Source organism: Dipodomys spectabilis, unplaced genomic scaffold (assembly GCF_019054845.1).
Source record: "Dipodomys spectabilis isolate Male_0828 unplaced genomic scaffold, ASM1905484v1 ptg000141l, whole genome shotgun sequence".
NCBI classification, from domain to species: domain Eukaryota; kingdom Metazoa; phylum Chordata; class Mammalia; order Rodentia; family Heteromyidae; genus Dipodomys; species Dipodomys spectabilis.
The window spans coordinates 10518354-10542531 of NW_024870818.1; the positions used below are offsets into that span (position 1 = coordinate 10518354).

At 37.8% G+C, this 24178-nt stretch overlaps 1 protein-coding gene across 1 annotated transcript in view; it reads right to left on the reverse strand.

Moving 5' to 3' along the window:
• Eml6 (EMAP like 6) overlaps positions 1–24178 on the reverse strand; it is a 244991-nt gene that overhangs the window by 141993 nt on the left and 78820 nt on the right. Inside the window, exons 2-4 of the mRNA XM_042691135.1 lie at positions 15380–15539; positions 11468–11566; positions 5253–5321 (exon numbers count right to left, since the gene is read on the reverse strand). Coding sequence (XP_042547069.1) covers positions 5253–5321; positions 11468–11566; positions 15380–15539 — 328 coding nt within the window. The remainder of the gene's footprint in view (positions 1–5252; positions 5322–11467; positions 11567–15379; positions 15540–24178) is intronic.

The following is a 24178-nucleotide window of genomic DNA, read 5'->3' on the forward strand; positions in this document are numbered from 1 at the left end:
TATACATCAAAGCACTATGAAGCTTTGGAGAAAAACCCTGTGGAAAACACTTCAGTTTTAAATGGGAAAATGTCAACAAACTGCTAAGACACAAATGATTACTGGTTGCACAAATATGCCAGAGAGCTTGCTGCTCAGTGGCACTTTTAGGCACGCATTTTCCTTTCTCATTATGTTTCCTCATGCATCAAGATCAACTGGAGAGTGATTTGTCCTTTTACTTTGGAAGGTGCCTCCCTGGCCTGAGTCTAAAATTTCTGTCTGGAAAACTACAAGAAAATAAGAGATCATTATCTCATGTTTGGTCACATACAGGTTTTCTGACAAAAATCATGCAGTCAGATGCTACAATGCTCACATAAAACAATTTAAATAGTCACATGATTCTCCTTCTAAAGCACATAGAGATGTGATGCCAGGATAACAAATGAATTTTTCTGCAGAAAATGGTGAATACCTGAAAGACTCTCTTTTTGAGAGCCATTTTCCATATAGAAACCAGTGGTATTTTAGGGTAGCAATGCACCCTTAAATTTACAGCAAATGGACATACATTGTTTATCTTCTCCAAACTCCAGTCACAAATTTTGTTAGAACTGGCAAGTACCTTGGAGTTTGTTTGGCTCTAGGTAGTCCCCTAGGTTCCTTCAGTCTGTAACTAAAGACTGGGAAAAGGCTCAAGAGTATCCACAAACCTGCTGGCTCACTTGCTGTAAAACTGACGAAGCAGATGTTCAGTTGTTAACTGTTTTGTGAGCACTCATTTTGGAGAATTGTAATTTGACTGTTTGTCAAACACTGGAAGCTTGGGAAACCAGAAAATATTTTCCCAAACTATGAAAATTTCACACATATCTTTTCTTGAAATGAAAAGATTTTTGCACTCAACTTGTAAATGAAATCAAAGATAATGGAGGGTATGGGGAGAATAAAAAAGAGGAGGAACCCTGAATCTAATATAGAAACAAAGATAAAGTGTGAGGCAGGCACCTACCACAGCAAATATTAACACACCTTCAAAGTATCCTTTCCTTTGGCTGTTCCTTTCTGCCATCTATCCTTCTTGAACTATGATTTTAAACTGAAGTGCTCAGTCAGGTGCATCTTGAATTGAGCATGCATGGGATGTTGTCCACCCCGAAGTGTGTTATCTTGTGAATATGCCAGGCTTTCTTAATGAAATGCCCATGCTTCCTTCGTTCAAGGAGGGAATCAGGCTGCGAATGTAGCTTAGTGATAGAGTGCTAGCCTAGCATGCAGGAAGGCTGGGTTTGAATCCTCAGTACCACATAAACAGAAAAAGCCAGAAGTAGTGGCGCTGTGGCTCAAGTGGCAGAGCACTAGCCTTGAGCACAGAGAGGCTCAGGGACAGAGCCTAGGCCCTTAATTTAAGCCCCAGGACCAGAAAAAAAAAAAAAAAAAGGAGGAATCACTTTCTATGGTCTCCTTACCTGATGTAGGAAATAAATCTTTCTCCACTCATATCCTGACGTGGTTATTCTGGCTTTATATTCACCAAGATTTGAACCTATCACATTCAGTTACAAAAATAACGGACAAATAATAAGCCTGCTTAAATTTACTGTTGAGTTATTTCTGAACAGCATTAATAAAGGGTAGCTAAGAGGATATTTGCAAATTCTTCCCTTGAGGGAGAGATTCTTGTTTTGTTTTGAGGACACATACCTAAGCCCAAAACAATTAGCACTCTTAATGTGTACAAATAATGTTCCTGGATTTCATCTGTCTCTACTCTTAAAACGGATTAAAAGATAGAGTTTGCCAAAGAAAGAAATAGAGAGGAATCCAAAGAATTCTTTCAAACCAAGCAGCTCATTTAGTTAGAATCCCAATGACTGTTGGGTTTTGGAGACAAGTTACGCCAAGATGGAGTATTAAGGAAATAACTTCTTAGCAGGAAGAGGCCCTCAAACAGAGCCAGAGGCTTTGTTTAGGTCTGCCATCAATTTTGTAATCTTAGGGAACGTTAACATTATCATTAACATTATAGCATTCCTACTGCTTCTATATGTCACTGAACATAACTCTTGGAAGGAAGAAGAAGAAAGCCTAGAGGAAATAAAATAGTCAGGTAGAAGAAGTCAAGTAGAAGGAGATAGAATTAGGATTCAAAGTTGGACAAATCCTTGCATCTCAGCTTCCTAGTGTGGAACATTCAAGTTGAATTATGGGTTCCAGATCAGGGTACCAGATTTCCAGAAAGCCACACAGACTAATAGAACTCATCATTAACTCACTGTTTTCCTTACATACGGCTAAAAAAACCAACTCAGTACCTCATCACATTTTAACCTGATCAGAAATTCATGTTGCGGATACAAATCTCTGGTTAATTTTTAAAATGCTAAGGGAATTACATTATTGAATGTCTGGTTTATTCTATACAAAAAAATTTTAAATAATTATTTCCTGGATAGTAAATTACCTAAAATTCACCAGTCAACTTCTTTTTTTTTTATTGTGAAAATATTGTACAGAGGGGTTACAATTACATGGGCAAGATAATGAGTACATTTCTTATCAAGCACTGCAGCCTTTGTTTCCCCTTTCTCATCCCTTCCCATCCTGCCCCCACCCCATACCCAATCCTCCCCCCCTTTACAAAGTTGTAAAGTTCGTTTTCAACATAACAACTTCTACATCTCATTAAATAGGGATACAGGTAGCCCAGTCAACGTCTTGAGAAGATTACCAATCTTGTATCAAATCTTAGCATATCCAGATGTTCCTGGATCGAAGGGGATCAAAATATCTAAGTCTATCAATAAATACTGTCAAATTTCTGGTCTGAAAGGCCATACTCGATTACCGTTCTACGAACTTGACAGAACTCCTTCACAGAATCCCTCACAACAGGGGCTGGGAAGGTGGCTCAGCAGTACAGCGCTTGCCTTGCATGCATGAGGCCCTGGGTTCGATTCCTCAGCACCACATAAGCACAAAGAAAAAGAGCCGGAAGTGGCACTGTGGCTCAAGTGGTAGAGCGCTAGCCTTGAGCTGAAGAGCTGAGGAACAGCACCCAGGCCCAGAGTTCAGGCCCCATGACCGGAACCCCCCCCCCCCCAAATAAATAAATAAATAAATAAATAGAATCCCTCACAGCACTGGGTACAACTTAATTGCAATATTTAACATATTAAATTTATTCTTAAGTCCATACTCTTAAATGACTAAGATTTTTATTTTTGTCAATTCTCTATGTCCATTCTACAGGTTTTCCAGTTTTTATTTGAAGAACACAACGGTATTGCTACACTTGTCATTTATAATTGCTAGTTCAAGGTTTCCATCTTTGCAGGGATAAGCTAACAAAATATTTTATGAATAATAAATAATCGAATAATCAAATAAATCTATCAATATGGTAAATACCCTATGGCTTTTTTCTTTGCTTATACATTCAGAAGGCTCTTTCTCCAAGTTTAGAGGACTTAAACATTTGTATACACATTTCTCTTAGTTTTCTTTAAATATCTAACTCTTAAATTCACTTTTAATTTATGTGGCATATAGTATGAAGTAATACACTCTCCCTAAAATAGTTACAGTGCCTGATAGTTAACAGATACTATTGTTATATTCTAATCTGTCACACATATTAATGTCTATTTCTGAGCTGTTAGAAAAATTGATTTTTCTCCTTATCCCAGTCTTCTACCATCTTTGTTATTTTAAATTCTAACTACATTAATAAATAGTGAATATTTGCCATTATTGTTCTTTTTATCCCAAAGTTCTTATTCTAGATTTCTAATCCTTCCAAATTAATGTAGAGTAACTTTTTTTCGGGGGGGGGGTCCAGTCGTGGGGCCTGAACTCTGGGCCTGGGCACTGTCCCTCAGCTCTTCAGCTCAAGGCTAGCGCTCTACCACTTGAGCCACAGCGCCACTTCCAGCTTTTTTCTTATGTGGTGCTGAGGAATCGAACCCAGGGCCTCAGGCATGCAAGGCAAGCACTCTACCACTGAGCCACCTTCCCAGCCCAGTGTAGAGTAACTTAAAAGAACAGATAACCACAACAATAAGGATTATAACTTAATTTGTGGCAAATATAAATTAACTTGGAAAGAAATGGTACATTTCTAATTTTTTTTTTGTCAGTCATGGGGCCTGAACTCTGGGCTTAGGTACTGTCCCTGAGCTCTTCAGCTCAAGGCGAATGCTATACCTCTTAAGCCACAGCACTACTTCCGGCTTTTTCTGCTTATGTAGGGCTGAGGAATGGAACCCAGGGCCTCATGCATGCAAGGCAAGCACTCTACCACTGAGCCACTTTCCCAGCCCCATTTCTAAATTTTTGATGCCAGAAATCAGTATACTTTCTATTTGTCTAAGACTTCTTTTATGTGTCTCTATAAAGTTTTATAGTATGCTTTAAATGTATCTTACATAGTTCTTGTTATATTTATTTCTGAGCACTTATGGTCTATTTCATATCTTGTCATTAAGTAGAAATAATGAACAAGATCATAAAGTAAAACAAAAGAACTGGAAAATAAGAGTGGCTACTTGCATCATAATATAGCATCTATTCCATTCACACAGAAATGCAGTATGTTTATACTCGCAGAGATCCACATATGGTCCTTTTAACAGAGTAATCCTTATACCTTATTTATTGATTTTAATTTACACTATTCATAACATTTTACACAGAAGTTCCTACACCATATTCTACAGTTTAGAAGACATTTGTTCTATATGACAGCACAGGCTGTTGATGGAATTAATTCTGCTACCTGTATAATAAAATAGAAGAAGCAAATGTGGATCTTATTAGAATGGAGTTTGGGTGTGTATTCTAAAGGAAGACAGATATTTAAAAAACAATGTCTCTGGAAGGACTGCACTGTGTATCTACTTCCATATTAAATACTTCTAAGAGAATATATCAACACTCAGAAAATGTAACGTTGTATATATCATAATAACATTAAAAGAAGAACTATTTTTAAGTATGCAACCCTTAGAAGTCTTCATGTAACTTGAGTTTAATATTTAATTAATTACATTTCTTTTTCAGCTTTGGGTTGAGCACTTCACTTTATTGACATTGCTTTGCACTTCTGAGGAAAATCTTAACTTATTTCAGGACCAGAGAAAACAGCTAGCAGGGCTCTAAAGTTAAGCTGGAAAAAAGCAAAGTCAAACAGTTTCTGAACATCCAGGAATCTTTATCAGGACCTAAAATTCTTCCCATACAAGTTATTAGTTAAAAAGTAACCACGTTACCTTTATATGTTTTACTCCACAGCTAACCACTCTGTTTGGCTGATATGGATCCCAGGAAATATCAAAAATCTGCCCAAAAAAGAAATACTGATCATTTTCTATGTTTTTGTATTTTTTTCAGAGGCCAGTACAACTGGCAAGACTCTGCCTTAAAACATTTAGAACCCAATGTTACCTGCACAGAATGGAAATGAATGAGTAATGTACATATAACACTTACATCCAGATATAGCTACTTACTATAGGCTTAAGTACAGGCACAACCACCCATAGTAACTGAGAACAAACTGATTGACATATTTTTAGTTTTGTCCACTCAAAGAACAAACTGATTGACATATTTTTAGTTTTGTCCACTCAAAGAAAACAAAAAATAAATGAATGGTAATGTTTTGGTCAAATTTTCCAATGCTCTTCACAGAGTTAATAAAATATTTTATATTTAACTCACAGGTACTTAGAAACTGCTTCTTGATCAACAGCCCTGAGTCTAATAAAAATAACCAGGCTAATAAGCTAACTAAAAGTAGGATAAAAGCCTGGCATCCATACCTTCATTTTTATGTGATGCCTTTGTTGTAAAACTTTGGATCAGAATCTTGCTTAACTCTGCATGTAACTGAGGCATCTTACAATGTCTTGTCCCACAGTTCCCAAATGGCATCTAGCCATGTCCTAAACCTGTAGCCACCTGAGATTGCAAGAAGAACAGAGCTTCACAGAGGATTACTCCATGATGAGCCACCATCTCATGGGAACAAGAGTATCCTCTCAACAATAGCGACTTCTTCAAACCACCTTGTAGAACTACAATTGAGATGGCCAAGCAGACTAAACTTTGACCATGACTACTAAATTATGCATATCTCTTTGCTTCCTGACCTAACTCATTCTCTATGTAAACCTAAAGCTCATATCAATACTCTGAAGACAGGGTGAAATGCTTACTTTTCATCTTCCCCAAATAGCTATATAGATTAAAAATCCCCTTCCACCTTTTTACCAGTACTTCCTATTTGCCTTCTTCAGGGTAAGTAGCCAGACCTGACTTAGAACCTTTAGAGTTAGGGTTTTGGCCTAAAACTGTGATTGCACCTTGACATAGCTTTTCTTAACAAAAATGAAAGAATGATCAAATTTTTTATTGTAATTATGAATTTTCTTAATAATTGATTGCAATTTATTGTGGACCACAGTCTCTAGTAATTATAGAAAATATGAAAGGGGCATTTATCTGACACTAGCTTAGCCCACCTAAAATAGTCCTTTAAACCTTAATTTTAATCTGACCCAGATATGCTGTAGTTTTGTTTTTAGTGTTGCTGTTGTAGTTTGGGTGTCACTCCTGGGGCTCAAACGCAGGGCCTAGGCTGTGTCCCTGAGCTTTTTTGCTCAAGATTAATGCTCTATTACTTGAGCTCCACCTTCTATTTTCTAGTAGTTAATTGGAGATAAGAGTCTCACAGATTTTCCTGCCCAGGCTGGCCTGAAACCGTAATCCTTACATCTCAGCCTCCTGAGCACCTAGGATTGCAAATGTGAGCCACCAGCACTGGGCTACAAATCAGATTCTGACCAGTGTCTATGTCCCACTGCTTGGGTAAAAATGCTAGGAAGGGAAGTAAGTCATCAGGGTGAGCTGGTTTTGGTCCTGAGAGTCTCTGGACACAAAAACCCAACACAGGAAGGCAAATATTTCAGTGAAAAAATCTTTCAGCTAAATAGGCAGATTAACAGCCCCACACACCTAACCCTGAAATGATGAATGTATGTATCCATGTAAATTTCCCTATAGCTATTGTTACTCCATCCCCTCACCCCACCCCACCCCAGGCCCACTGTCCAGCCAAGCCTAGCAGGATGAAAGTACATTCGATTCCTGAGAAAATTTCTGCCTGTGTGGGCTGACTAAAGGCCCACGAGGGACCATGCACTTGGGCATGAGTGAAGCCACTCCACACTCTTGAGCATTTAGGACCCTATCTCCAAAATAAAGGAAGTTCAGGATGCTTCCGGCTATTACACAGCTTCTTGGGACTGGCTTCTTAAGACAAAAGGAAGACTCAAGAAGCTAGCTGCCCCGGCTCGAAAGGTGGCTCAGTGGTAGAGCGCTTGCCTTGCTTGCCTGAGGCCCTGGGTTCGATTCCTCAGCACCATATAAGCAAAAAGAAAAAAAGCCAGAAGTGGCGCTGTGGCTCAAGTGGTAGAGCGCGAGCCTTGAGCTGAAGAGCTGAGGGACAGCGCCCAGGCCCAGAGTTCAGGCCCCACGACCGGACCCAAAAAAAAAAAAAAAAGAAGCTAGCCGCCTGAGAGGACTCAGCATCTGGTAGCTAAAGCTATTTGCCCTTCGCTCTCCAAAGAAAACATTTTTTAACCTAGGTTAATAAAAGCCCAAAAGCTGGGCCTGGTGCCAGTGGCTCACACCTGTAATCCTTGCTACTCAAGAGGCTGAGATCTGAGGATCATGGTTCAAAGCCTGCCTGGGCAGGAAAGTCTGTGAGACTTTTATCTCCAATTAACCACCAGAAAACCAGAAGTGGTGCTGTGCCTCAAGTGGTAGGGTGCTAGCCTTGAGCTGAAGAGCTGAGGGATAGTGCCCAGGCCCAGAGTTCAAGCCCCATGATGGACTAAATAAATAAATAGATAAATAAAGTTCACCATAAAAAAAGTTAGAGCAGCCCCTGGATTTCCTGAGTAGGCAAAGTGTAGGCTTTGAAAGTGGCAGAATGCTTTTCAACCCACTAGCTGTGTTCAGAGAATCCACACTCAGTCCTATTTCCCAGTAACTGGGGCACATAACTAAATCTACACAGACACAGACACACACACACACACACACACACACACACACACACACACACACACACACACACATATCCTGGCTTTTCTTCAAATTTTTTCTATAAGTTGTAACACTGCTTACTATAGGAAAGCAAGAATCAAATTGAGATTTTTAATCTTTCCCCAAATATAACCATAATTACAAATATATTCATTTTTCCATTTTTACATATGCCATTTTCTCTTAATAGAGCCAAAGACCAGAGCCAGGTCTTATGGGCAAGGGTTATAACTGGTTATAACTTCTCACTATAGTAACACTGTACTTTTTACAATATTCCCCTAACTAAAAAGTATAACAATTCAATAGGGCACAGTAACTGAAATCAGACAAGTAGGTCTTGGTATATTTAATAATGCTAAAAGAAAAAAGTTTAGATGAATTAGACAGTTTAATTGACCAGAGGTTATTTTCAAACTGGACAGACTTCAGAATCAGTAAATTCAGAAAGCTCTACTTTACAAATACAGAAACAGGGAAAATACACAAACAGGGAACTATGGTAAAAACCAGCTCTAAACAGCTCAGTGGTAAAGCTTGCCATCTGTCTCTCTTAGGTATGATCTGAGCAATTGGCTTCCTTGGATTAGCAGAAGCTCAGCTACTGGGTCTGACTCAGATATTTGTTTCAAAAGTATACTCCTAACTTTGACTTTTATTTTGTTGATGTACCAGGGAAGGATATAGTTTCTTATATACATACAGCCTCAAAGCATGGGATCAGGCTTAGGCCAAATTTAGTTCAATATGAATTCAACACTGGGATAAAAGCACTTTATATATGAGAAAGTGATTATATTAAGCTCTTTATTTTATCTGAGAAAGAGGATTTCACTGATTAAAGTGTCCACAATTGTAGTTTTCTGTATGTTCCCCCAAGGTAATCAGCCCAAAAATCTGACATACACTTTATTAATTGAGGTCAGGCATTACAAAAGTGTTGATAACTTAACATAGTAGTCACAGAATAATTTAGATAAAAACTTCTGTGGGAACCTGTTCTCACAATCATAGCATCACAATTGTATGTACTGAGATCAAGTCCACTCTTTTTTTGGGGGGGAGGGGGGACCCGGTCGTGGGGCCTGAACTCTGGGCCTGGGCACTGTTCCTCAGCTCTTCAGCTCAAGGCTAGCGCTCTACCACTTGAGTCACAGTGCCACTTCCAGCTTTTTTCTTTTTGCTTATGTGGTACTGAGGAATCGAACCCAGGGCCTCCGGCATGCAAGGCAAGCGCTCTATCACTAAGCCAACTTCCCAGCCCAAGTCCACTCTTTGTGATAGATGAAAATTCATATATTGATACAGTCTAACTTAATTTTCTTTACAAGATTCATATGACTGTACCACAGCATAAGCAAAAACAAAGTAACAGCCAAAACTTAAGTATCAGAAATATTTTCAAGTTAGCAGTAGAGATGAGCCTGTAATCCTAGCTACATAGGAGAATGGACATCTGAGGATCATTATTCAAAGCCAGCTTGAGCAAGAAAGTCCTGAAGATTTTTTTTTTTTTTGGTCAGTTGTGGGGCTTGAACTCTGGGCCTGAATGCTGTCCTGGAACTCTTGAGCTCAAGGCGAGGGCTCTACCACTTGAGCCACAGTGCCACTTCCAGTTTTCTGGTGGTTAATTGGAGATAAGTATCTTATGGACTTCCCTGCCTGGGGTGGCTTTGAACTGCAATCCTCTGATCTCAGCCTCCTGAGTAGTTAGGATTACAGGCATGAGCCACCAGCATCCAGCAATCCTTAAGATTTTTATCTCCAATTAATCACCAAAAGCTGGAATGGTAGAGCAATTGCCTTGAGCAAAAAAGTTAAGGGTCAGTGCCCAGACCCTGAGTTCAAGTCCCAGTACTGGGGGATGGCCACGCACACATGTACGCACACGTGTGAACACACACACACACATAAAATATTTTCAATATACATATTTTATTAAGTGCATTGATGGTACACATTTCATGTGTTGAAGCTGTCTTCCTGCATGTGTTGAAGATTTGGTCCCAAGCAAGTGGTGTTACTGAGGGGGTGACTGGACCACAGGGGCACTAACCTCAATTATCCATTGATGAGTTCAGAGCTTTTTCTGAACTTGAATGGGCTATTAGGAGTAGGACTTGGTGGAAGGAAGTGGATCATTGTGTGTGAGTAGCTCTGTCTTGTCCCTGGTCCCTCGTTCTGTCTTTCTCTACTTCCTGACCACTATGAGGTAAGCCATGTGCTTTCTTCATGAATGTATTGGCTCATCACAGATCCAGAAACATGTGGCCATGTGGCCATGGACTGAAACATTTGAAACAGTAAGCCAAAATAAATCTTTCCTTCACTTCTGCTATTTTGTCATAGTGATGGAAATGTTGACTACCACAGGACTAAGTTGGTACCAAATAAGTTCAAATCCTTAAAGATAGAGAACTAATGTCATTAGGTTGTAATATCTCCATGGGGGAGTCTATGTGCATCTAGAGCTGGGAGTCATTAGGAAAGAGAGAGGACAGTCCTTTTCTAACACTTAAGTTCTGTGGTTGGTACTCCTGGAGTGATCCACACCCCTTCAGGATCTGAAGACTTGATCCTGGAGAGGATGTCACATTAACTCTGAGGTTTCTTTATCTGCAAATTGCCATATGTATGTGCCATTCTTATAAACATGTTTCAGAGTTCATATCACTCTAGAAGTAATAAATTTAATGTTTAGTGAAAGTTTCATTCTCTGTAGACAATTAAATTGCACAGAAATACAGAACCACTAGAAGAAATTCCAGGTAAGATAGTCATGCAAACTCACTTTTAAACTAGAAAACAGGGCAATAAAGAAATTGAATTACTCAATTATGCAAACAAGGGAAAAATAATTTTATGACTAGTTATATGTATAATCCCTTATCTTTCATGCTATAACTACGTGTAATTGTCACTTATGATCACATGGAGCTCAATATGAATAATCAGGCCACAATTTGCACTCAACATTCTCAAATAACAAAGAATCACAAAGTTGTCATTATGTTCATCTGAAATTAAAATATATGTCCTTGTATTTTCTAAAACCATTTCCAGATCTAACTGAATACCTCTAAATTATACATATTTCAAATTCAATTCCAGTTTGATTTTATGAAGAAGCCAAATACTAACAGCAAAGATTTTTATGGACTATGAAAAGCAATAGCAACTCAAAGTACTTGCTCACTAGAAGCAATCGTGCTAACACAGTTTGCAATCACTCATGAATAAAAGAAAATAGTACATTTACAAGTTGAATATGTAGGGAATATTGATAAATGGATAATTTACTTTTAAAAATATGAAAATCATAATTATTCCACAGTTCTGTAACCTACATAGTGTGATCTAACAAAAATCTTACCCGGTCAGAATGGCCAGTGGCTGAGGCCAGTAGTTTTCCCTTCCTCCAGTCCCAAATGCAGACTGTGTTTTTGGCATCCAATCCCACAGAGGCTAAACGCTAAGAAAAAGAACAAATTAATGCCTGAAAGTGATGGGAAGACTTTCGTTTATTCATTTCCACTTTCAACAAATAATTACTACGAGACAGGCATTGAATTTCTTATGAACAACCAATTTTCCCCTATCCATCCTAAATCCCAAGATATCATAACAGATGACTTAGATTAGTCTATACCGAAACTCCAAAGACCTAAAGCTACTGCTCACTTGCCCTCTTTCAACATAGGTAACATATCTCAAGTCTTATGAGGTCTCTGATAAATCAGTAGACATCATAAGAACAGAATTAACTTAAATTTTATGTTTAAAACCTTAATGTGATATTTAAGGAGTATTAAACTCTATAGTTTAAAAGTCTTTCCAGACTGTGAAAAATAAAGGGCTTTAAATCCAAACCCTATAAAGAGATAAATCTAATAAATGAACCTTATTCTTATTCTTAAATTTGTATAAATTTCACAAACTTTAAAAATAACTAAAGAATATAATTTTAATAAAAAAAAAAAAGTAGTTCATCTCCCAGTCTAAACTACATTCTAAATAATTACTTATCTTCAAAGAAAACACAAAATTCAACGAATACAATTAATGAAAAATGTCCTAAACAGGTATTTGAGACATGAATATCAGAGGATCATTTAAGAGACAGAATTGTATAATAGATTGGCAGTAAATAGATTTGGATTCCTTTTTTTTTTTTTTTTTTGTCAGTCGTGGGACTTGAACTCCAGGACTGGGCGCTGTCTCTGAGCTCTTCAGCTCAAGGCTAGCACTCTACCATAGAGCCACCACGCCATTTCTACCACTTCTGTGGTGCCTGAGGAATCAAACCCAGGGCTTCATGCATGTGAGGCAAGCACTCTACCACCGAGCCACCTTCCCAGCCCGCCCTTTTGATTTTGTAAGAAGCCATATATAAGACTTTGAAAATAATAATTTATTAGCTGTTTTAAATCTCAATTTTCTCATTTGTAAAATGAGTATTAACATTTTTGTAACCAGGCACTGGGGCTCATACCTATAACCCTAGTTACTCAGGATTATAATCCCTAGTTACTACTGAGGATTGTGATGGGAGGCCAGCCCAGATAGAAAAAGTCTGTGAGACTCTTATCTAAATGGAGGTGTGGCTGAAATGGTAGAGTAGCAATCTTGATTGAAAATGTCAAGTGAGAATGAGAAGACTAGAGTTCAAGCCCCAGTATTGGCAATAACTAACTTAATTAATTAATTAATTTAATTAATTAAAATGCTTGGACTTTTTCTTATTTGTAGGATTGTTGTATCATACAAGTGAAACAATGCAAATCAAATGGTTTTTAAAATATAGTAATACCCCATGTAATAGTACATGAAATTACATGCTCACTCTCACAGAGAGTGTGTGTGAGCACTAATAAGCACACTCCTAAGGTATTCATGGAAAGACAGAGCCATCCATGGCTAAATGTTCATGTGTAGTTATCAGGGAGTATTCAAGTTTCTTCACGTGGGGCTGGGAAGGTGGCTCAGTGGTAGAGCGCTTGCCTTGCATGCATGAGGCCCTGGGTTCGATTCCTCAGCACCACATAAAGCAAAAAGAAAAAAGCCGGAAGTGGCGCTGTGGCTCAAGTGGTAGAGCGCTAGCCTTGAGCTGAAGAGCTGAGGGACAGCGCCCAGGCCCAGAGTTCAGGCCCCACAGCCGGACCCAAAAAAAAAAAAAGTTTCTTCACGTAAGATGGCATTCACTACAAGATTTAGAATAAAGCATGTGCACATGAGAAAGGCCTTTATTGTAATTTTTTCTTTGAAAATTCCATTAACAAAAGTAATTATAAGACATGGCATTTTTACCCACATTAAAAAAAAAGCCTAGGGGCTGAAGTATAGCTCACTGACAAAGCACTTACCTAACAGAGACAATGCTCCATGTTTGATACCCAGTTCCATTAAAAAAAATCTGAGTGGATGAATTCCATTCCATTTCTTTTTTTTATTAGACAATAAATTAACAATCATGGGTAAAATGAAAACCCTTATTTCTTTTTTCTTTTATTTTTTCTATTTATTATTGTCTTTACATAGGTATAGAAAGGAGTTGCCATTTAACAAAGCAGTTTATGAATACAATATATCTTATTTCATTTAGTTCATCTGTAATGACAAGTCCCATAGCTACCTGGTAAAGCATTTCTACAGATGTTGTCTATTATGAGGTAATGGGCCATTTGCCATTTTCTGAACATTATTTGATTCCAGTCAGTTCTGTCCAGGGAACACAACAGGCCTGAACAATAGGCACCAACAAGCTATGAAATCTACCATGCCAAATATGTGGTTATTTTTCTCAAGTGACAAGTTTAAAAACACAGTTCATCCCCATCTCTACCTTTCAAAATGGAAACTCAATGGGAGGAACTAGGCAGGACCCTAACAAGAAATAACACAGATCAAGAACGAGTAGTTAATGCTCACTTTCCTCCACTGCATTACATTTGCTTCTGATACTTCAGAAAAAAGTTTGATAAAGATATTTGCCCAAATGATGGTCACAGAATGTTTATATAAGTACACATACAACCACACTTTGCACTTAGACATGCATTTTCATCAGGAAGCCAATATAACTGCAAGCCTGAACAAATTCCATGATCCAAATATTTCTCTTTAGCCACGGATATACAAAAAAATAGAGGAATTGTTCTGCCTTACTTACATAAGATTACAGACTAGTAAAATGAAGAACATGTATCACAAGGGTCTACATATATGGTAAATCTGGTTCTAGAAAGAAAAATAAATACATAGGGATTGGTGACTGCTGGAACAGGTGTGGGGTAAGACATGATAGGAATTCCATCTACAAAGGAGGAGCAGAAGTGACCTCAAGGTGAAGTCAAAGAAACTCTAGCCAGTTCACTCCCATAATCCTAGCTTCTTGGGAGGCTAAGAATGGGAAGATCAGTTTGAAGCCAGCCTTGGCAAAAAAGCTTGTGAGACTCCTTAATCCATAACTGGATGCAGTGGTATGCACATGATATTCCAAGCTACAAGGGAGGCTGAGATCCAAGGATTAAGGTACCAGATCAGCCCAGGTAGAAAAAGTCTTCAAGACTGTCTTCACAGGTGGGAAGATAGATGTGGTGGTGAGCACCTGTGGATGTAGCAACAATGGGAAGCCTAAAACAGGCAGTTGTGGCTCAGACACAAACCCAGGAAGTGAGACCCTATCTAAAAAATAACCATTAAAACAGAGCCAGGGGTATGGCTTGATATTGTATCACCCTAACAAGCTTGAGGCCTTGAGATCAACTGAGTAGAGAGGAAGGGAAAGGGGAGGGGAGGAAAGAGAAAGGAAGGAGGGGAAGAGAGGAAGAGGGAGAGGGAAGAAGGAGAGAAAAAGGAGGGGAAAGAAAGGGAGGGGAAGAAACGGAAAAGGAGGGGAAAAGGGGGAGGGGAGGGAAAAGAAATCTCTTTGGTGAATTACGAGGTGATATTACCTTCTGAAAGCATAATGCTGAGGGCTTGAGGTCTGGGAAAATGACTTGATCCAGCCCTTATTCCCAATAGGAAGCTAATAATGGGTGACAAAGTAAAATTGCTGAACCCTGGTGGATTTGAGTTCATGCTTTCTTTAATGGAGGTTTTTAATCAGATAGTGGGACTGAGGTATCCAAACTAGCTCTATTGGAAGGCAATCATCAGTTCTACAACCTTGGAAAGGGGTCAAAGGGTCAAGGTTCTAGAGGGTGCCAAAGAGAATCGGTTACTCATTGCATTTTTGTGTGAAATTTAAGACATCATTAAAGGAAACATAAATAAAGATACACACCTGCCCATCTGAGTCGAAAGCCAGGCACGCAACTCCATGTGTATGGACATCTTTAAGAATAGAGACAGTCTGGACATTATAGGAATCCCATATGCAAATATATGGCTCCTTCCCAACTTGGCCAGTTGCGATCAGAGTTTTGTCTGGGTGTAAGGCAAGGCTGGAAAAGAAAATGGTTTCTTTTCACATCTTCTATTTGAACAAAGTTAAGAGACATGGATTATCTTTTATCCAAATTTGTTTCTCACTTCAAATGATCTAATGAGATGATCTAAAGGGTCTAAGTTAATTACCTGATGCTCTAAACTGAAATATTTAGCTTTGGCAGAGTCTTAGCAAAATTTGACAATAATTTCATCTTATCTTACCTCCTTGGTTCACCTGAAAGTCAGAAACTATTATAATTCTCCAATTAAAAAATCTCCTGTATGATCAACACAGATGCTGCTTCAGTGGATGAACAGATCAAGAAAATGTGGTATATATACATGATGGAATTCTATGCTCCCATCAGAAAGAATGACAATTGCCCCATTTGTAAGGAAATGGAAAGATTTGGAAAAAAATTATATTAAGTGAAGTAACCCAGAAACATAGGCTGCATGTTTTCCTTCATTTGTAATAACTATATGTGTAGGATATTCTTAGGAGAGGACCACACTGCAGATATTTCTTTTTCCTTTCTTTTGTCCTTTTAGTTTATTCCCTGATATCACTGTTCTTTTTTTAATTTCTGTTCCCTTTGTCCTGTATATAAGTTTATCTGATTTGGGGAACAGAAGGGGACTCACAGAAACGGTGGGACAAAGGGTGAACCAATTCAACAGTGACATTAGACACTCTGTTGGAAATGAACTATACAACTTGGTGGCGGGGAGAGGGTTGGGAGGAGAAAACGTGAGAGAAAATGAGGGAGGGGTAACACTGTTCAAAAAGAAATGTACTCATTGCCTGACTTATGTAACTGTAACCCCTTTGTACATCACCTTTACAATAAAATTTAAATTAAAAAACGAAACAAAATTTTCTATGTGGTTCTAGAATTGCTTTATGTATGATGTGTACTTTTTTTTCAAAATATTACTGAGTTTTCAAGCTAACTTCTGAATTAGCTTGAAAGAAAATGCTGTTGCTAGGAGAAAATTCACTGGTAAATTAATGAAATCTGCTGGCAGAAGCCCTAGATACTATCCTCATTAGGATTTCAAAGCATAGACGGGCCCCAAGGTCAAGGACTACTTCTGTCTGTTGTCACAGATTATGCATTTTAAATGAAAAAAATATCTATTTTACATAAGTCACTGTGACACTAAGAGAACTACAAATTACTATGCTTGTGGTTTGTGTAGCAATTTCCCTCTGTAGTCCAATCAAAATAAAAACTGTCAAATACCAAATAGTATTTCAAGGAACCTGCAGCAGTCAAAAGGGAGAGAGGTTAGTGGCATTATTCTTAGATGAGAAATCATTATGGGAAGAATATATTATATAAAGAAGTTGGGCCATTTGAAAAATAGGTGTTGAGAGTTTAAAAAACAAAAACCCCAAAGCCTGTAACCCATGCAGAAAACTAGCAGATCACTATTTACTTAATAAACAGAAGTAAAATGCTTCCCAATTTTACTTTTCAGGATCTGTGTACACAAAAAGCAAAACTAGCATGACATTAAGAACTCATGCTTTGGAATCAGACTCCTGGATTTGCCTAGTGGCTTCCCTTTATTATCCCCAATTTTTTGGACAACCACTTTAGTTCTTTGGCTTTGGTTTCTTCATATACAAGACAAAAAATACAGTGCCTGACAGAGTTTCATCAATCACTTATGCAACTGGCACTAAATTTATTCAATTTACATTCATTTACCTTTCCCCCAGCTTCCCCAAAATCGGTCCTTTCACCTGATGGCCTTCTTGTATTATTCAGAGTATAGCCCAGTGATATTTACTTTTATCTTACATTTATCAATTCAGCAGCACTTTTCAAACTTCTTAAGAAAAAAAACCATGAACTTAAGTCACTAGATTTGCAACAGTATAATATAAAGTGTCAGTAATGGTGCAGTTTCAGAAGGCTTTGTTGACTTAAGTTTTAAGCTAATGTCAAAGTATCTATTTCTTTCTTCCCATCTCTGCACATCATGAATTCAAGAATTTCATGCAAAGTCATTTTGAGCAGGATCTGCTTTTGTCTAATCCCAAAACATCTTCAGAATTTCTATCCAGAAACACTTAAAATGACAAACATATTTGCTATATTTACTCTGAAATACCTAACCCATCCTGTTCCATATACTTGCTCTTTCTAGAATGCCTTGACCCTACTGAGCCATGTTTCAATAATGCCTTTAAACAAACCAGCAGATTAAAGCATAGATCTCTGTATCTAGCTAAGGGGACGTTTTCTCTAAATGCCTGAGTATGTGATAGGATTCCATGAGACATGGCCAACTACTGGGCTGTATCCACTATCATTTCACAAACTCTTCACTCTGCCTTAGCTTTCTTATCATCTCATCTACCACAGCAGTATTGTAGTTCACTCGGTAACTGGAAGTACTAAGAGTTCAAGTCTGTCTGGAAATTGAGAGTCCGTAAATCCAACTCTTTGCTTTTCTAAAAACAAAATAAAAAAAAAAAACTGTACTTCATCAATTTTGCAAACTATTATAGCTACAATAGCAATGCCACAATACTGAAACTTCCTAAATTGTCTCTTTCATCAAAGGTCTCAATAAAATGAGGCAACAGTTGGTGTCATTCTGCTCTTCTTTGGCACTCAGTTTATTGCATGTGTTGTGTTATAAACCTGGCAACAAGAAAGGGACTGACCTCTGAAAGAATGTTTTTCTCTGCATATATAAATCAAGTTCCACTGGGAAAGCCCATCTCCTGTTACCATAGCAATAGAAAGCACTGCAGAGCAGGACTTTCATCAGCCTATTGGGGAGAAGAAATTGATTTGTTTCTGTAACATGTCAGGAGGGCAAAGACATATCTTCCTGATGTTGGATAAGATCTGGAAATTTTCCAAATATGAATATTGGAGAAGATGAGCATTAATGGCATCATTAATGGCAACCTTCTGAGGCTCGACAAAGCCCACTAATCAACACTCATCATTCTTGATCCCCTAGGCAAAAAATTAAAAAAATTGTATTTGAGCACCTGTTCCAAGTGCAGTGTATTAAAAACATTCATGCTTCTAATCTTATTCTGTGAAACCTCATTTTAGTGTTGCCTAGGCTGTTAGAGTTTTCTTTTTGAATAATCTCACTAGGAAAGCACAAAAGCCTTCTCTTTCCCTCCTATGAACATGATCCTAGACAAAGGTTCCCAGTGTTGAGGCACAGACACATGAGGCAGAGGAGAGGCGGCTGCTCTGTGGGCTGAACAGGAAGTGACCCACTCTTGGTGGGTCAGAAAAGACAAAGGCAGGCTTGGTTTGAACTAACAGAGCCTCAGACAGGTGCTTAGTACTGGTCTACCACCAGTAATACCACCCAGACTCTGGTCTAACACTATGAAGAGGGCCTTGCCTTCCAAGTTGACCAGGCCAGGAGAATGAGAGAAGTAGTCACTCAGAAACCAGAATCCACCCATTTTCCTAAATAGCATAGCACTGGTATATGCATACAGCCTGGGGCTGAGCGCAATTCCTCAAACTGGATTTCTTGACAAACATGGTAAGTGATGCACCTAATAAGAATTGATGTACTCTAGACAATACAGACAAATATATTCTCTTCCATGCAATGTGTTGCCACACTGTATGCCATATTCCTGTGGTATGGAACTATATTAAGGAGTGGCTAAGACTGTAGTGGTTTGGAGCTGGGTGTGGTGTTCCTTGCCTGTAATCCCAGCTCTCAGGAGGCAGAGGCAACAGGGTACAAGTTCAAGACCAGCTTAAACTATATAACAGGATCCTATCTTGAGGAGAGGAGAGAATAGGAGGGAAGGGAGGTGGGAGAAGAGGGAAGATATGGAAAGAGAGACAAAGGAAGGAAGGAAGGAAAAAAGGAGGCAGAGAAGGAAAGAAAGAAGGGAGGGAACTAAGGAGGGAGTTGTGGTTTGGGCTGGTGGGATAAGACTGTGCAGTAGCCTGGCTGGAACCATCTTAACTGGCTAGAGCTGACTTAAATTTCAGCAACTCTGTGAACTAGTTGTTAAGCAACTGCTGTTAAAAATTATGTAAACTTAAAGCTAAATATACTATATTAAAAGGTAATATGCTCAAAAGTCATCACTTCATTTTTAATTTACTGTATTTTACTATTGGCTATAGTCTTGATATAACTATTGCCATCCTATCTGAACGACAGTGTTGTTATACTACAGGATGGTGTAGTATCACACACCTCTTTCCAACTCTATTTTAGTGTCACCTTGGTAGCTTGAAGTCAACCATGGTGGAAATACATCATGGAAATCAACAAATGCTACAAATCAGGGCTTTGATGAATGTTTTATTAATTGTCTAGACTTGAGTGATAGGCAAAAATTAAAATCCAAATAAGCTTAAACACATAAAAAATTGAGAAAATATTTCAGTACTAAAAGAATATACAGGTCAGCAGAGAAGTCATTAGCAATAGTTTAAAGTTTCAAAATGTCTTCTTTTTTTAATCTCTTATTTACACAAATGGGATTATCAACTACTATGTACGTTAGAACTACACTCACTTGTCAATGAGACACACATTTTCCCCCCAGTGCTGGGGATTGAACCTAGACCCTCCTGCATGCTAGATGAACCCTCTGCCACTGAACCACACTATCAGCCCAAGACTTCCTGTCTAAATCAGATAGTAATCAAGCATTGATGTATCATCTAAATAATCTAAATAATAATAATAATAATTCATCTAAATAATCAAATCGTGGTTGAACTGCAACCACATGTTGCCCAAAGATACAAGAGTTCAGCAAAAATCAAAGAAAGCATTCTATGAGAATTAATTTATTATACAGTTAATACAGTAATATATTTTATCACTTGTAAATTAACCACATACCATTTATGTATTTTTTAATAAAATTTATAACAAACTCCTGTGAACATGTATGCATATTTCTCTTGGAGAGCTGGCTGTCAGTTACCAAAGGATAAAGTGTCTCCTCTACTTATCAGCAGAAGTACTTTCTCAGAAATCTAATTCAGCAAATAAATTAACTTCTCTTTGCCTCAGTTTCCTGGCCATCAGATGGAAATAACAGCAGAAATAAGGTACTAAATGGGTTTTAAAAGTCTTAAAGCAGTAATGAAAAGCAATAGAGATGGCATTGTTATTAGGAATTAGCTAGCATGTGGCATACATACATTAAACCTACACTTTATCTTCAGGAACTGATATCCTAAGCCAAGGAAATTCATGTACATGGAGAGCTTCAGTGACCCATCCTCCAAAATATAAAAATAAGATTACCGTTTCAATATTAAACTGGTAAAACATGAAAAAATCTCAGTTATCTCAAAATGCTGCACTAAAAAGAAAGCATCTGAAGAAAGAAAAAATTACTCAAATGCACCAAGAATTAAGAATTGAAGTATACAACTGATAAAACAAACTTAATTAGAGGAAATAAGCCAGACTGAGAAAAATAAATAGCATATGTCCTATCTTATATTCAGAATGTAGACCAAAAAAGGAATGATATGAATGTAAAATGGGGGAACTAGCAGAGGGTGGCAAATGGCAGGAAAGTGAGAGGGGGAAAGAAAAGAGTGTGGCAGGGGTAAGTATAATCAAAGTATTTTAAATACATGTATGACAATAGAACAAAAATTATTTTAAATTTTTTAAATGGGGATTAGAAAAAGCAATAGAGGGAATAGATATGATCAAAGTACATCAGATACCTGTATAAAAATGTCACAATAAAATTCTTCTATACATGTTAAGGAAAAGAAAAAGAAAAAAACTTTTGTAATCTTTGATAAGTAATGATTTTTAGAGACAACACAAACATGAACCATAAAATAATAGATACACTGAATTTCAGAATGATAAGTTCTGGTCATTGATAGATACAATTTCAAACACATAAACACAAGTCACCAATGACTATACCTAAAATAGATAAAGAATGACTATTTAATAATAAAAACATAATCCAAGTTGAAATATGGAAAAAATGATTTGCACAATGTCAAAAACAATGAAAATTAAAAAGACCAACAATGACAAGCGAAGACATAGGTCAATTGAAGTGCAACTAGAATACAATGGAATATGTAGCAATTCACTGCTAATGGGAATATAATGCCATAAATCATTTTGGATGTAAATGTAATAATGTAATAAATCATAAATCAGTTTGGCTGTTTCTTATGGAGTGAAGCAGAAACTTAACTAGGTAAGATCTAACAATTTAAGTATTTAACTTTTAAGTATTTACCCAAGAGAAATAAGAGGAAGTGATTAAAATACACTTCTTTACAAATCTTCATAGTACCTGTATTTACAATAGTCACTTACTGGAAACAACTGTCCATTAACAAAAAATAGATAAACAAAGTATGTATTATTTATGCAATAGACCTGCTCCTGTTCTTTGCAATAAAAGAAAAACTTCTGATATGCACAGCATGGAAGAATCTCAAACATGTAATATTTTGCTCAGTATAGCCCTAGACCATACAGGAAAATTCTCGTCACTGATATATTCATCATATACAGTTAGGAGCTAAGAGATATTGTCTCCAGTTGGTGATCCCAAAGAATAAAGGTAGTAGAAGAATGTAATTTAAAGCCACAAGGATGAATATTAGGGGAATCATAATAATAAGAAATCTCTGGGAAGAAAATGGATATAAGAATGTTACATGTATGCTTCATCCTCATGGATATTAAAAGCCAGTTACATATAAAATTGCTAAAACAAGAAATAGCCACAATAGTACTGTCTTTCAAATGTTTTTAGATTATCTTCAAGGAGTTGTACAAGTGGGTCTCAATTCAACATGTCAGTAAGTTGATGAGTACAATGTATCTTGATCACTGTCACCTGTGCCTCATTCTCCCCATCCATCATACTGTCCTGTTAGATAGAGTACCACCAAAAAGCAGTCACAGAGAATTGAAATTGCTCCTTTGAAAGGTAGCTGGGGTGGCAAAGGGTGAAGCAAAGACAGTTTTCCAGCATAAGGTTTTCTCTAATTTTTGAGTTGTGTATATTGCTTTTACACAAACCAGAAACTGAGACAAATAACTAAAAATGATCTTAGAGAAATAAGAATTGGCACACAAATGGCAGCAGCAGACAGTTTAGAAGTCTCCTACAAGAGGCAGGAAGTAGGGAGGGAGGTTTGATGACTGAATCAGATTTATCAATCCCCAGATGTTCTCATCAGTATAATTGTCTCTGATAAAATAAATCTGATCAGCATGGCTAGCCTTACAGTGAATACTCACAAAAAGGAGAAATACTGCCTAAGACTGTAACACAGCAATTTGCTAATGAGAAGTTTCACTAATGAGAGGGGTCTATGCAAAACCCAGCTTTCAGGAACTATTCATCTCTCTTTTCCTTTCTTTAAGCAAGGAGCATGACTCAAGCATTGAGGGTTATATCTGGCAGGAGTCCTGTTAATTTAGGATAATTAAATATGCCAGTCATGTGTTTCAGCAAGGCCTGATTAAATACTTTAGAGAAGTCATTAGTGAATCCATCTGGCCCAGCAGCTTTGCCAGATGGCAAAATGTTACTACCTCTATGTGTTCTGCTCCATGAATAGTCTACCTCTATTGTAGAATAACATGCAGCCATTTTCAGGCTAAGTTTTAATTTGCTTGTTTACAGCATCAAGGGATTTGGAAAGTAGGAGGCAAGCTGAACAACTGTGTTACACCACTCCAACTGAGCCATGAGATGTCAAGATGGAATTATGTGGAATTCTGTTGTTGAATTCCAAGTGATTACATCATTTCCACTTCCTGTTGACTGTGCTATCAAACATTCCAGATGCAACTCCATATGGAAGTAGAGTCAGAATCATAGGGACAGGTGACCATCTATATTTCACACCCAAGAGATCACAGACTCTAAGTTGAGAAGAATCCTGGAAGTATTTTCTCTCGATGGAGGATTCTTAAATGGGAATATGGCAAGGTTAGATCTTTAAAAGCTATTGTAGCCTTGTAGCAGTTGATTAAAATGACAGTTATTTCAATAGATTGATCAGGCAGAGTTAACTCTGAATTACCAATTCCCTAACCAGTTTGCTATGGCATGATAATAGCAATGTTCATATGAACGCTCCACAAACTGGGGGAGAGAACTGGGGGCTTGGAGATGCTCCAACAGTCTGGAGTAGTTTTATGAAGGTATGAGGCAAAGATAAAGCCTAGAAAAGAGCCCAACATCTTACTGCCCTCCACCCCTTGGAGGACTCTGATTTCTCAGAATATGCATCAGGTTAAACAGCAGCCCCTCTTTTCTAACAAAGCCAAGTGTACACAGCTAACTGCCTAGCTTACTTGATTTTGATCAACCAATTTATTTTGAGGGAACTATTGCCATTAAGGAAAGCCTCTGACTGCCTGGGAACTACAGTGCCACACTGTGGCAATCTGCACTTAGAGATTGGGTTTATTTTTGTTTTGGGTCACCAGCACCTTCCTCCCCTTCATTGTGTTGTTCCTCTTCCCTCGTTCTCGCTTCTCACATTTCCTGTCTTTTCAGGAGATGTTATATTTCATCCAACAGACCTAGGTGTTCAGTATTTTCAATGGTTTGGATTGCATCCTTGTGAATTTGGCATCAGTGGCGATTGAACTCTTTTTAAGACTCCCTAAG